The sequence below is a fragment of the Labrus mixtus genome, chromosome 19 (assembly GCF_963584025.1).
Source record: "Labrus mixtus chromosome 19, fLabMix1.1, whole genome shotgun sequence".
Classification (NCBI taxonomy): domain Eukaryota; kingdom Metazoa; phylum Chordata; class Actinopteri; order Labriformes; family Labridae; genus Labrus; species Labrus mixtus.
In genome coordinates this window covers 13430719-13446010 of record NC_083630.1, presented here as the reverse complement: position 1 = coordinate 13446010, position 15292 = coordinate 13430719, and the positions used below count along the sequence as shown (strand labels likewise).

At 42.8% G+C, this 15292-nt stretch overlaps 1 protein-coding gene across 1 annotated transcript; it reads left to right on the top strand.

The window, feature by feature from the left end:
- The first annotated feature begins 944 nt into the window (after positions 1 to 944).
- On the top strand, positions 945 to 12213 carry rdh10a (retinol dehydrogenase 10a). Its single transcript, XM_061064293.1, has 6 exons — positions 945 to 1575; positions 1943 to 2178; positions 8166 to 8264; positions 9391 to 9536; positions 10427 to 10558; positions 10692 to 12213. Exons 1-6 carry the CDS (start codon positions 1290 to 1292, stop codon positions 10813 to 10815), a joined length of 1023 nt encoding a protein of 340 aa, XP_060920276.1. The 5' UTR covers positions 945 to 1289; the 3' UTR covers positions 10816 to 12213.
- The last annotated feature ends 3079 nt before the right edge of the window (positions 12214 to 15292 follow it).

Genomic DNA, 15292 nt, shown 5'->3' with positions numbered 1-15292 from the left:
GAGCCATTACACAAATGTAAACGTGCGATGAATAAAAAAACATGTAAGAAACGATTTTTCATGTGCCAGTGGAAGGCATTATTCTCTGTCCACAGTCATAAAAACATTAATGTCAGAAGTAAATGAAAAAACCTATGACTGTCTCTATTTGTTCAGATAAAGATAAGCTGTTGAATACCATAGGTCAGCCTTTTTACGTTTGTCTGCACGTAGCCTACCGTATCACCCACTTTCACTTTGTCAAGAACTGCACGGTGCATGCCATGGATAACCGGAAGTAATCAGATATACATTAGTCTATTTAACCTTTATAGTCAGTATTTTTGTTCAAATGCAGCTAAAATTAGAGCCAGGATCGTTTTTCGGTTGAGTCCCTTCCATGTATGGACGGACATTGGCCTGGATTTCAAGGGTATGACCTTATTTGTGACTGCCTGAAATCTGCGTTTCGTCTTTGAAAAAACCTGGTATCAGTATCAGTGTTCATAAAATCATCCCAACCCAATTTATAATGAAGGATTATGATTTAAACAAAATCATTTATTGAAGGAATTAAGACCAATAGAAAGTCAGTCAGTCTTATTTTCTCGTTACAATGAGTGGTTAATAAAAAATAAAAAATAAAAATAAAAATTTAAAAAGTGATAAAATAAATAATAAAACACAGGAATAGACAGTCGTTGCTTTTAAATAGTATGAAATCCTATGCTGTGGTCATCAAATGAGATGTTGAATTCTGGGGGAAAATCTCAACAGATTGGTGTTAGGTAAAAACATTTCGGTTACATCACCTTCAAGTGTGTGTGTGTGTGCGCGCGCGTGCGTGTGTGCGCGTGTGCGTGTGTGTGTGTTGTGTGTGAGTACGGACTAAGCGCTTTATTCTGACAGGCGCTCATGTCTCCGTCCTATTGGGTCCAGCGCTCATGGGTGGACTGAATAAATAGGGAGAGAGACGCGATTGAGGATGAGAAGAGCGCTGGAGCAGCAGAGGAAGTATGAGGCATAGTCTGTAGTAGCTGCTCATCATAACTCAATGCAACTGGACTCTGACTGAGCAGCATCTGAACTCTCTGTTTACTCTTCAATCAGCTGTTTATGCGCTCTTTTCGATATTTTTTTTTTTTTTTTGTGTGTTTATATGAGCTTTGTTAGAGTCTCTTGCGTGCACTGTGAGCCAAGTTGATCCGTGTGACCTGATCTGTCCACCTTTGCGCTGCAAACAGGTTAAAAAAAAAAAAAAAGACGGAGACGCTTACTTTATTTTTGACAGATTAAAAAGCTCGGCCAAGATGATGATAATTATCGCGGAGTTCTTCGTGGTCATCCTGAAGGTGCTCTGGGCTGTTGTCACCGCCGGGGCCAAGTGGGTCGTGCGGCCGAAGGAGAAGAGCGTGGCGGGACAGGTGTGCGTGATCACCGGGGCTGGAAGCGGCCTCGGGCGGCTCTTCGCCAAGGAGTTCGCCCGGCGACGAGCGATACTGGTGTTATGGGACATAAACAGCCAAAGCAACGAGGAAACGGCGGAGATGGTGCGGCAGATTTACCACGAACTGGACACTCCCATTACCAAAGACGGTAAGAATGCTTTCTTCGCAGCAGTCAGGATGTCATCTGTGTTATACGCACGGTGAGCAAAACCGCATTGAAAGAGTTATTCTGCACCTTTTCAAGGATGTTAGCGACGGTTTGCATGTTCACAGAGCTACTTAGAAATGGCTGCAATGTCTCACGTGCTTCTCTGCACACAATCTCAGATTTACACTTATAAAAGCATGTTTTGGTTGGCTCTTGTGTGCAACATTAAGACCTCTTTATCATGCATGAAAATCCCTGCATAGTTTTTTTTACCCATGCAGACTGGCACAGTGTGTAACCACCTGCTGATCAAACTTTTTTTTTTTTTTTTTTTTTTTACACATGATCGCTGTTTTCTCCCTTACAGGACCTGTTGGAGGTGTAGAGGAGGTCCCTCCTTTCCAGCCACAGGTCTACACTTATGTGTGTGATGTGGGCAAGCGGGAGAGTGTGTATTCCACAGCTGAGAAGGTGCGTCGAGAGGTGGGAGATGTGGACATACTTATCAACAACGCCGGTGTTGTCTCCGGCCATCACCTCCTGGAGTGCCCCGATGAGCTGATCGAGCGCACCATGGTAGTGAACTGCCATGCACACTTTTGGGTGAGTTTATGCACCAGAAAATAATCAAGTGATTACTAGAGTAATTTTAGGTTGTAAGTGGATGTTAGGACTTGCAGTATATGATGGATTACATCTGCATCAGTTTCCATGAGCACAGTGTTATCAATGTGTTTACAGTGAAGCTAGATTCTCAGGAATGTTTCCAGTCTGTCTCGCATGCCTATTCGTAATCATCTCCTTCTGTATGCCAAACTCAAAAAATCCAAGGTGTGTCAGAATGCAGGGTTAAAAAAAAAAAAAGTCTGATCCTAAATACTTCCCATTAATGTTCAGATTCCAACACTATTGTGTTTTAATTCTGTCAGAGGAAAGTCACAGGTTTGGCTTTTTTCTTTTAGTCTTTGCTCTTTGGCAGCCTGAGTCTGTGATGATCCTTTTCGGTATGTCAGCCCTTTCTTCTTCTCTCCTACGCCGCCTCGCATATCTGATCAAATCTTGACTTATCGTGATGTGAGCAGGAGGTTCTGTATATACAGGGGTTGGATCTGTCTCAAATCAGCTTGCCATATTTTGTTGGCAGGAAGTTATTTGTTGTATATCACATTTTTTTTTTCTTCCTCTGGCTCCTTTTTCTTCTGTGAATAGTTATCTGAAAGGCCACGTGAGATTGATGGAGGGAATACGGTGCACTGGATAAACATGAGCTGCATTTTGAACTGGCCAGGTGCTATAAAAGCTTCGTGTGTGTGTGTGTTTGGATGCATGGAGAGACGGTGGTTGCAGCAGCTTTCCATTCCACTAAGAAGAGCGATCTTAATGACAGGACTTGGAGCTATTTGCTGTTGAAGCCCCTCTCCTCCCATGTGAACTAAAGCAATAGTGATAATTGATTTAAATACTGGGCTACAACCACCACTAAGGGACAATCACAGTGATGGTTTACAAATTGGTTTAAAGGCTGAATGCAGTGTAAATGTAAGGGCTGAGGATGCCATTTGAATTGACTGTTTGTCTCAATATATTGTGTCCAGTGAAGCGGCTGATGCTCGTTTTTGAGTTTTGCCACAGGCTCTCTTTTTCTTTTTAAACATGAAACCTGCATTCCCATGAGACCACTGATTGTAAAGCTACCTAATTGAGCATGCAAATCTCTTGTGTTGTCTGTGAGACAGGTTGTGTTTTTCCCTCCTTTTTAATGACTCTCCATTCATGTGTCTCGCCGCTGGCTATCTCCACGATCTTCTACATCCGGGATTTGGAGTCAGGGATCCAGTGGTTGGGTGGCTGATTTAGGATTTTTAATAGGGGTCTGTGTTTGTGTTCACTCGTACTCTGTGGAGAGGGTGGTTTTCTTTAGGAGGGGGTGGGAGGGCAGATGAAAGAGGGACTTAATGAATGGCGACAGGCAGAATGGAGGATGTGGTTCATTAAAAGACACAAGCTAGATGAATAGAGCTTAGATTAACAGGGATCTGTCCACTTTCCTCTCTTCCACAAACACAGTACGGTTAGGCACTGCATGCAGGTGCTACATTACGCTCACTTTTGTTTTCGTCCATTTGGAACAGCAGCATGTATTTAATGGCCCAATTGTGGTTTATGACTCAAGTAATACCTTCATTTATTTTGGTAGATGTTCTTTAATCCTAACAAAATTCAAAATAAGACTCCCTCAGCCTTTGCCATTTAATTATTTTTTTTTTTTTAAAGAAAATAGGTGTGCTTACTCCAACGTTCTTTTTTCTAACAAAAGAAGTGATGAGAATTCTTAAAAAAACTTAATGATGAACATTTTTTTTGAAGTGGCAGAACATCATAACGACTGGCCATGCAGGGAGGCATGAAAGATTTAATGTCACTCCCCCCCAACAAAAATCAGCAACCCTGCATCTATCCAAGCTAGACAATATAAATCATCTTGACAACAGCTTTAAAGCTAATCCCAATATTTGAGAATGCACCACAGAGTGTAACAACTGTTGGAAACTGTTGTGAGACTAAGACAATGATGGAGGCATTACAAGGAAATGGTTATTTAAGTGAGTGTGTCTGTCTGAGCCCACACTCTTTCGGTCCTCCTTCCTCAGGCCCCTCTGACCCCTCCCAACCTGATTTGGAGGCAGTGGGTGCAGCTGCATGGCAGTCACGGAGGTTGTTCATCTGGCTCTGCCACACACACACACACACGTGCACAAGCAGCTATGATTCAGTCCCTTGCTCCTTTTTTATTATTTTTTTCTGAGGCAGGGGATCGGAGCTTTTAATTTGTTTGATGATGCTTTGATTAGTCCAGCTGCAGATTTGTGAGGTCTGAGTCTCAGTTTTGAGTCATTCCGGGATGGGGAGTGTGCAGCCTTTTCAGGAAATGTCCCCAGAGTTTGCGTTTTGAGGATTAGTGTTTGTCTAGTGGAATGACATGAAAGGAAGTCATCCGCAGCATCTTGAGCTGGTTATCCAACAGGTGGCTCACGGACGATAAGCAGCATTTCCGCAGCCTCTTGCTGAAATCCAACCGCGCTGGTCCAATTACATGACAGAGACATGGCGGGAAAAGAGCAGAGGAAGGAAGGCAGTGTCGGCCCATCCACAGGCGAAGGCGAGAGGGTAATGGTGAGCTGCTGCTGCTGCTGCTGACCCACTTTATGTGACAATTGCTTTCTTGTCTGTGGATCAGCCTGACAAGATGCCAGGCGACAGGAGCCAAGTTCCACAGGCGGCATTCCTGCTGTAGCCAGAGAAAGGAGCCAGCCAGGCAGAAGGGTCCTACTTGACTGGTTTTTATGGGCCCCTCCTCAGGCCTGGTGCACCTGTACCCCTGATTGGATCAAGCCATCTTTGGTCGCTCTCTGACCAGGTACCTGTTCATATCCCAAAGGGGTGGTTCAGGGCAAACACTATCATCTTATATCATGATCTATTACTCTACAGAATGTTTTCTAGAATAGAATGCCCATTGTTATTTTTTAGGGGGCCGAACTCGAGTCTTTGAATGATTGGACTAAACTGAAAAATGGTTGAAAACATTCAGTTTACTTTAATGTGACGAGGAGCAGCATTGACTCCTAATGTTTTGAGACGCTTGAATCAAACAAGGCTGGCTTTTTCCCTCGAAAAGGGACCAACTTGTTAATGAAAATGGTTGGTTTTTGTTTCAGTTGGTGATGGTTTTAAATTCTTAGAATGGGGAGCGGAGGAACATCAAAAAGTTAACACGTAAATTTGGATCATTTTTACAGAGTAGCATTTTGGACCAATTCTATCTTGTGATCCCTGACCCTGACATTACAGTACTGTTACTGCATTCATACATAGATTTGATAGCTTTAAGGCGATCTATTTCCAGAACAGTCCTTTAAAAAGTGGAGGTGTGTAGTACATCGACTATACTTCCTTCCTGGATTATTGATGTTGTTCCTTTCCAGGTAAATTGGATTCCAGTTGTTCAAGCAGCAGGGGGGGGGGGGGGGGGGGTTGAGGTTTAGTCAACTGTAGCAGAGGCTTACGGACCACCACAACATGACCAATCTCCATCCATCACCCTTGATGTCCAGTAAACCCAGCCCACTCAAATTCCATGTTCTGTTGTAGGATCAGACGAGCTCTCGAGCTCTGGCGTTTTTTCTCTTGTCCGGGGAGAAGTCAGCCCAATTAAATGGCCATCTGGTCCGACGCAAAGGCCAATATTTTGTTCATATTCCCATTGCACTAATGCATCCTGACACCCCAGCTGCAAGAAGCTTTGTGTGGCTTAAATGCTCCTGGGGGCACGCACCAATTAGGGGGCGCAGTGGGCAAAGCACCCCCACATAGGCCAAGGAGGCCCGACTGTGTCAGTGGGTAATTTAGTGGAACAAGGAAGCGTTGAGACCCAATTACGGCCACTCTGATGTAGGACACGAGCCCCTGGTTGCCTTCACACATTTTGTGTCTGAGAGGTCAGCGGGGGTCATACCAACATGCCAGAGCTGCCATGAGAAGCAGGATATCGAGCGAGGCTGGGAGAGAGAGAGAGAGAGATGGGGTGTTTCTTCAAGTTTAAGTTCTTCCTCCAGATGAGAGAACCAGCGTTTTCTCCATCAGTTCCAGTTACTTTCACACCACTCAGCAAAATTGTCCAGTTGTATCTGAGTTTTGGCACCAGGCGTACAGTATTGTGCCAGATCAAGTCATTCCGCGCTCTCTGAACGTTTCTGTGGGAGTGGGGAAACTTTGGCTCAAGTCAGGTATGGGTATATCTGAAGTTAATGCTTCATTTGCACGCAACTCTCTGCGTCATCTGCTGCCATTCTGGCTTGCAGAGGCCTTTCTCAGCTTTTACCCAGAGCTTTGTGTTCTCTCGTTCCCTCTTTTGGGCCTCATCATCCAATGAGTTAAATATTTCAGGAACTTGAAAATTTATGTTCTGGAAAAAGTGCAGATGTTTGGAGCCGAGTCCGATCAGTTCTAGTGTACCAGGTTATAGAATAACTCTTGAAACAATGAAGTCACTTTCTCGGCCTAAATCGGACTTATCGCTTCCAGTTTCGCTTATCTCACTGAACGAGGAGAGAACGTGTCTAAATACAGATGTTACGTGAAGAGGAGATGACACTACAGTGGAAGTCAGAAGATCCAATGACGTTAATCTCTTGATGCAGTTTTAATGAGCCCCCCCCTCCTCCCCTGCCAGTGATTTCATGGTCTGTACAACCTGGTACCATGCACTCTCTGGATCTTGCAGTAAATGTTTAGAAAGGAGGCAGCATTTCTCTGGCCAGGTTTACACACTGTTCCAACTGATGAAACACTCACTTTCCATTGGTAGGACCACAGAGAGAATAAAAATGTCAAAAGTAGTAAGAAAAAAAAAAGACTCACAAAGCAGTCTGTCATTTTAAATAATCATTTAAAATGAGAGTATAGTCTAGACCTGCTCTAAATGTAAAGTCATATAGAAATTGGTCCTATTTAAATCACAAATGGACTGAAAATTGATTGACATGTTAAAATGATTAATCCACTGCTTAACTACTTGTTGCTGCACTGTTGAGAACATTTGTTGTTGTGATTTAATTCGTCCTCAGTGTTTTCTCTGCAACCTCCGTGATGTTTAAAAAAAGGGTGTTGGAGCCTTCATGCATTGTCCTTCACCATGGCACTGTCTGACTTGAATGGATCTAGCGGAGCGCTGAACAAAAGGCACGCTGCTTGTTTGCAGACCTCCCAGTGGGAGAGTGATTGGTCAGTTCCTATCATTGCCGTCACATGTCACACCTGCTGATTGGCTCATGCTGTGTCCAACGTCAGCAGACGGGGCCCAGAATGAGCAACGGATCCATCGCTTAATCAACTCCTCCCTCCTTTTTTTTTTTTTTCCCTTTCTGTGAATCTCGTCTCTAAACTGGGGTTTCCTATTCTCACCCTCTCTCTCGCTCTCTCTCTCTCGTTGGACCGGCTGGTGGAAGTCACTCAGGGTTTCACGTGGCAGTCCGGCGAAACTCTTTCATCTCGGAGCTCATCTTGCTGTCGATTGTTCTGCTGCTCGGACGGGGCGCAGGGCTGTGTGGGTAGACGGGGGGCTGAATTGTATTGTTGTTGAGTGAACGGAGGCCTATGATTGGTGTTGTCACCAAGTCTTTAGAGCCAGGCTGGACAGCGGGCATCAGATCTGTGTGGGAAAAGAACAGATTGTACAGCAGCAGCACACCAAATACCTGTTTGGTTCAGTGAAAGCCTTAAAAAGGGGAAACCCAAACTCTTTTCTTCTCTCAGCATCCAACTCACACCTAACCAAGAAGGGGGAAAAAAAGTGACATTTTTATTTTTAAATGCTCCACCTTCAGTGCTCAGACTGATCTTTATTATCACGCCTGTTATGAATTCTCATTCAGACGCCTCTCTCTGCATCACCATGGAGAAGCAGGAGAAACACAGGGAGAGGGAGGCAGAGAGGATCAAAGGGCTTTGGCACAGACAAACTGCACAAGTGAACTAACCTTACTCTTTTTCTTTCTCTGCCCTTCTGTCTCTTCTGTCCTCCCTCGCAGACCACCAAGGCGTTTCTCCCCAAGATGCTGGAGCTGAATCACGGTCACATTGTGACGGTTGCCAGCTCCCTGGGTTTATTCAGCACAGCTGGAGTGGAGGTTAGTATCATACACAACAACACTTACACATCCCCATCGTTCCCACCATCCAAAACCAGTGCTTTTCCTCCAAAATGCCCAGCGTGCCAGCAAGCACACTGCGCCGGGGGAGGTTAGGCCCCCTTTCTCTAGTTGTCCCTCCACCCGTTAAATTAAGGGACACACATGAGCGTTGGGGAGCCTCTTATAGATTCTTCTATCTGCAGCAGTGGGGGTGTTGGGGCCCCTATTGGGCTCTGACCCCGGGGCCAGAATGAGCTGACAGCTCCCCAAGGGACAGAGACATCTTCATCACTGCTTTGTGAATAACTCTGTGCCCACTCAGTATTCAGCTCACACAGCGCTCGATGGATACGGTTTTCCTTCTTGTGTAGATATATATATATTTTTTTTGCTCCTAGTACAGATTCTTTTTGTTATTTTTAACACACAGAAAAATACTTAGTGGAGTCGTTTATCTCCATAACTACAGAGACAGTCAATTGGTAGCTTTCATAGAAGGGGGTTCACTTGAATATGACGCCAGGGCGATAAATGATAGCCGTGTTTTCTGAAATAAGATTGTCTGCAGAGGCTGCTACTACTACATTCGTCTTTGTTTTCATAGCTGCTCTTTTTGCTTTTGTTGCACAAGCACTCAAACATAATGATTAAGTCCCCTTCAAAGGCACTAAACGTTTAGTCAGTTTTTTGTTAAGCTGTTGTGCTTCCTGGAAATGCCTCAAATGTGATTTCAGACGCAGGCATTAATTTCAGGGATCCAAAAGCCCCCTCGCCTATTATGTGTGCACAGTCAAATCTCTTTATCCTCCCAGTGTTTATCAACATGCATCTGTGTTTGCACAAGCAGGGTTTTTTTTAATTTTCTTTTATTAGAGAGATTATTTCCCCGGCGAACCACATCAAAAACCTTTTTTCCTTCAAGCCGAATAGTCTCCTGATGCACCGGAGAAGAATGCTAATGAAACCGTAGAGCCGGCGGACTGGCTCGTTCAGGTTTTTGTGGCTGTATCATTAACAGCAAGGGGAGCCCTCTGAGCCCGCGGGGCATGTTTGATAATGTTCTCTGCCGTCCCTGGGTGCAGACTTTTACAGGGCTAACCTGTTCTCTCGTTATTTCCCACAGGATTACTGCGCCAGTAAGTTCGGTGCCATCGGGTTCCACGAGTCGCTGAGCCATGAGCTGAAGGCCTCCGAGAAGGAAGGCATCAACATGACTCTGGTGTGCCCTTACCTGGTCGACACGGGGATGTTCAAAGGCTGCAGGATAAGGTAAGCTTGGCCAGTTATTTTTTTTTATTTATTCTGAGTGTGTGCGAGGTTCTCATTTTTTTTTTTTTTTTTTTTGAAAGCTTTCTTGCACCTGGGATGAGTTTGTTCACTAATTTTCACCATCTAAAACGACCTCACAAAGACCTTTTGAACTTCAAAGCAGCAGCTGACTTTGTTTTTTTTTTTTTTTTTTTAAGAGATATTACAAAGTCAATTTCATGCTGTTGGTCAGCTCTGCTTTAAACAAAAGGGGCGACTTTCCCTGGGGAAACCTCACCAACAGGTGCACCTGTACCCCCCCCCCCCCCCCCCCCCCCCTCGCCCCCCTCCCTCCTGCTGCTGTAATAGTCCTCACTTTGTTTGATGGTTACAGTCAGCAGGTGGCACGCTCTCTTTGCTTAACTTTACTGTCCCTCCACTGTGGCTGTGGACTAAGAACTATTAGATAACACATTTTTAAGCAGCATCTTTTTGTCATTTTTAGCTAAATTAAAACTAATTAAAATGTGCTTTTTAAATTAATTACAAACTGAATACTTTTTAAAATCCATTGTCCCTGAAGTTTCTGGTTGTATTTGAATTTTTTCACCAACAAATTTCACTTTTTAATCCATTCTCAGTCAATTTGATTCTAAGCTTTCTGAATTTTAGGCCTCTGTCAACACTATGATCAATCACTATAGCTTTAGGCAAATAACCGTCAAACACATTTTAAAAGAATATAAGGCCTTACAAGCTTATTCGAAAGAAATTAAATGTTTTCCACGTCAGTTTCTGAATTTCTTCAATCGGTTATTTACCCAGAAAATTTCAAAATCTTTTCCATTTGAAGTCAAATTGATTTAAAGTTTCTAATTATTAACTCATCTGTCATTTCTGTTTCCATGAAGGAAGGAGATCGAGCCTTTCCTGCCTCCCCTGAAGCCAGAGTTCTGTGTGAAACAGGCCATGAGGGCCATCCTCACTGACCAGCCCATGATCTGCACGCCTCGCATCGTCTATATGGTCAACTTCATGAAAAGGTGAGCTGCCTCCTTACATCATCCTCTCCCTGCTTTCTTTTAAACATATCTTGCTTTAAGTTTCTACATAGTCCCTCGGCACACAGGGGAAATGTATTGTATCACTAAACTTCTCCGTCCTGTCTCTCCGCAGCATCCTGCCCTTTGAGGCCATCGTTTGCATGTACCGGTTCCTGGGGGCCGATAAGTGCATGTACCCCTTCCTTGCCCAGAGAAAGGAGGCCATGAACAACAATGAGGCGAAGAACGGGATCTAGGAGGCGCTGTTTGTAACCGGAACAGAGGCACATAAAACCTGAGCGCATGAGGAAACAACCACTGAGGAAGAAATAGGGGGAGAGACGGAAGGAAGGAAGGAGACTGAATCTAGACTGGTGCACTTGCATTGAGCAAATGCAATGGTTTACCATATTGTTCCTCTGGGACAAAGAAAGCTGTGTACTACACAAAGGATTTATTTGACTTTGTCTTTTTTTTTTTTTTTAAGTTGAAAGAAACCAACATGTATATTCTGTGTCACTAGTTTTGAAATCATGCAGATAAAGGTCTTCAATAATTAACTATTTACCTAATGTAGTCACCAGCCTTATCTAGTGTCATTGTGGAAATATACAGTATGTTACTGTACAAACAGTAAAAAAAATTCACTTTTATTTTATTTTTGTAGACATGCACTGTAATTTCTGATTTTTCTTCTCTACACTGCCAGCATTCTCTTTGTAGGGAGGTCCAACTCAGCATTTCAATTTCCCCTTCGTCTCCCCATGCAGAGGCTCTTTACGTTCAGCTTGTGCCATACAAAAAAAGTAACATTCAAAGTTGACCATATTCTGTTGTTACATACTTAATTTACAGACATGTAGCGTATATATGTTTATCATGAAGTCTACACATTCCCGATGGGACTTCTGAAGGCCAGATTGAGGCGGATGAAATCTTTCTAGGAGCATCCGGAGTAATGAGTTCTCATCCGTTTAACGGTCCCGTCATTTCAACATCTCTATTGACTGAACTCTGGAATGAAAGTTACAGAGTGAGTCGATGTCCTTGGTTTAGCTAGGATGTGTGACACATTGAGAATGTACTGCTTTGGGAGAAACGGAGTAGAAATTGCATTTTGATTTTCCAGATCTGCAGTGTTTATATTGTAAATTTATCTGTTATCAATATTATTTGTTTGAAAAGAAAAAAAAAAAAAAGACCCAATGTAGGTGAACCGCTGTCCCAACACTGATGTTTGGTTGAGGGAAATGCATTAAAAGACACTAGTGCTCCATTGATTCCAAAGTAACACTTTAACTCCTGCCCATTGTTCACCTTGTCCAGTTAAAGTGAAATGTAAATGTTGTAATGTTGTGAGTACCCCGGTATCCCAAACTGACTGTCTCCATTATATTTGATGTATGAATATTTTATATACTTTTTTTTTTTTTTCGGGACGGCAAGAGTTTATGAATTTCAACTACATTCCAACAGGCGTCATTCGTCCAGTCACAGTGATGAGCCTAAATTCTCTACCTCTTAATTTTTGCCATTTTTTTTATTTTGACAGTATGACATAAGCCTCTTTTTTTGTAATTTTCTGAGCAAATGTGGTTCCAATGTTTAGTGTCTCTACCTAACTTAAATTAATAAAAGTAATTTAGATTATTAAACATTGTGTCGTTATTAGCTTGCAAGTTGGCATCTGGAAAGTCAACCTGAAGTGGCTGGTTACAAAAACACTTGAAATGTAGTATGTGTGAACACCCACATGCTTTTGTTACTCAAGCTGCTATTAAATGTGTCACGTGAAGATGGGGAAAGTACTTGTTATGCCAAACTCCGGGAATTAACACAACCAGCGGGAGAATCTCCTGCACTGCTGATGAACCTCTTGGACAGTTTTTCATTGTAATGATAAAAACCACCCAGCCCTTTCCTCCTCTTATGACTACTCTTTTGACTAGTATCGGTATCACTGTCCTCTCACATTGTGCTTAATCGTGACTCAGGTAGCCTCTAGATAAGGGTGTGGCTAAGAAGGACAAGTGACTTGTGAATTTGAAAGTATAAACAGTGCATGTGATTTCTAAGAGAAAGCATGACTATCAGGGGTGTCATGCTGTGCAAACGGTAAATTGGGCAAGAATATTTGAACCAAATCAGCAGGACTTGGGTTAGCTGTTATGTGGACGACCTCTGACCTTTTACTTCCCCATAGCGAAGCAAGAAAAAAGCACCAGACGTCCTACTAGGTGTCAGTTTAGTATCACATGAAAATGTCATGAGCTTCATCTGTACTCACATGTTCAGCTGCTGAGTTGTTTGTCCAAGTTTTGAGGTCATGTCCTGAGTCTTTGTCAGGAAGTTTGGGATATTAGTGACCTTTTAGTTAGGGTTTTTCTTATGTAGTAGAAGTTCCTCGTGGTTGTTATTGAGCTGGGGGAAAAAAAAAGATTGTTATTGTTATTCTGGGGTGTAAAAGTCTTGGTATACCCAGAGAATATCTGCAGACACTTCATGGACAATCATTTCAATAACTATTATTTCTGTCTAAAATGACTTTTCACATGAAAATATAATTTACCCTGTTAATAAATCTGGCTATATGGTTACATATCTACTTCTTAATAATTAAAAAAAATCTGTAATCTGTACATATGCATACATTTATACATACGATTACATTTTTAATCTCGTAATTTTGATAATAAATCTTGTATGATCACATTTTAATGGCATGTTTGAATTACCATTAACTCACATTTAACAAAAAAAAATGCTGGGCTTTTATTTTGAATTTATGTACTGTGTTAAACTGAGAGTACTTTCGGTTTGAATTCAAACCTGCTTTTATTTTGAAATAAAGTAAGGTAGACCGAAAGTTACGACATTAACTTGACTGCTGGAAGAGGAAATGTTAATGATTAAAAAAAAAAAAACTGAATGAATGGGGCGCAGATGGCCTAGGGGTTAGGTGGCACCCCATGTGTGGAGGCAAAAGTCCTGGAAGCGTGCGGCCTGGGTTCAAACCTGAACTGTGGCTCCTTTCCCGAAACTCAGTCCCCACTCTCTCTCCCCGATCAATCCACTGTCCTATCGAATAATGGCAAAAAAATAAACGAAAACATCTAAAGGGAACGTTTAAAAGTCAAATGTTTGATGTCATGGTGCATGTCACTTCTGACTCGTCAGCTGAGCTCCTCAGAGTTTTTTCTAAAGTGAAATGAGATGTTCAAAGACGCAGCAGTGTCGTTCTTTTCCATCACTGTGACTACAGGGACACACTGCAGAGGCGTATCCACGGTGCGCCTAAAGGGACAAAATAGCATGTGATTAAAAAGACCTTAATTGATTGTGATTAAATAGTTAACGCTGACAGCCCTAGTGATTTCAAAATAAATCACTGAAGGGAAGCAAAAAGAAATGCTTCTTTGCAGCTGACTCAAAAGATCTGCGTGTTTATCATTTTACATTAAAAGCATCAAAATTAAAACGGTTCATGTTTCTTCTTCAGGAATACATCAATGTACTTTTTGTGTGCAGTGATCTTTGAAATGAGCTCCCTTTAAATGATCCCGTCAAGTAAATACTGTATAATATGATATAATTACACAGTTTAACTGATACACGAGAAATACTCCTCCTGCAGAAAAGTCTAAAATAGAGTCATGAGTCAAGGCCTGAACACTTGAACATTGTGTTTCTAAATCTAGGTCAGACAGTCCTGATGTCACACATCTCCAATCTACTGTCATCTTTAACATTTCTCAAACAGCCGATCAATTCTCCAGGAGTCAATTCTGGTACGTGTCCTAAACCAAAACGGAGCTCTCTAGTGAAACTCTGTCCACACAGATTATACAGTCCATCTGTAATAAATCTCCATCAACAGCATAATAGTTCAGATACCAGATCAAGAAGGAGCAGGAGGTTTCTTTATGTATGCGGGTACAAACTTATTCAGAGCCTTTAAGCTGTTGAATCCAAAATGGAGCCTGGGTGTTGAGTTATCCTCCTCACATCTGTCAGTGCGGTAGCAGACACTCATCTCTCCACAAGAACTAATCGATTTCTTGCTCAGCGACAGAGAATCCACCCGTCCGGCAGACTGCGAGTTCCTCTCCAACCTCAGCGGTGCATTATGGGGAAGTGTGGAGATGTCGGAGCCTGAGCAGAGCACACATTGCTCCTCTGCCGTGACTAATGGAGGCTGGATAAAGTTGCTCAGTGGCAGATTATCTCTAATATGAGGGGAGAGCTGTACTGACAGTTTAGATCCCCTTTGTGGACAGAAGCAATCAGTGGCAAGTGCAGACACTCCAGGACTCTGTGTCGCTCGTAACGGCCTCATGGTGCAAAAAAGGGCTTGATTTAAGCACACACAAAAATGCTCATCCACAAAAGAAACTATAAAGATTTTGGCTAAAATCCTAGCACATTCATTTACTGCTAAATGATTCCCCTCACTCTTTATCCTCCTGTTAATTTAGAGGACTTTAAGGGGGTCGATGGCACATAATTCAGCCAGAAAAATCAATGATTTGCTTTTGCATGGCACGGACAAGCTCCACCGCCCCATTGATTTTGTTCTATTTTGGGCATTTAGGTTCATTTCCCATATTGGCTGGTCAGAGCCGAGCAATTCATCTTGGATCTAACACGGCCTCAAGCTGCTCAGCCACTACCTGAACAAGCTTCTGGAATAGAGATCTGCCGCTAATGTGTGTGAACAGCCTTGGCGCTCCTCAA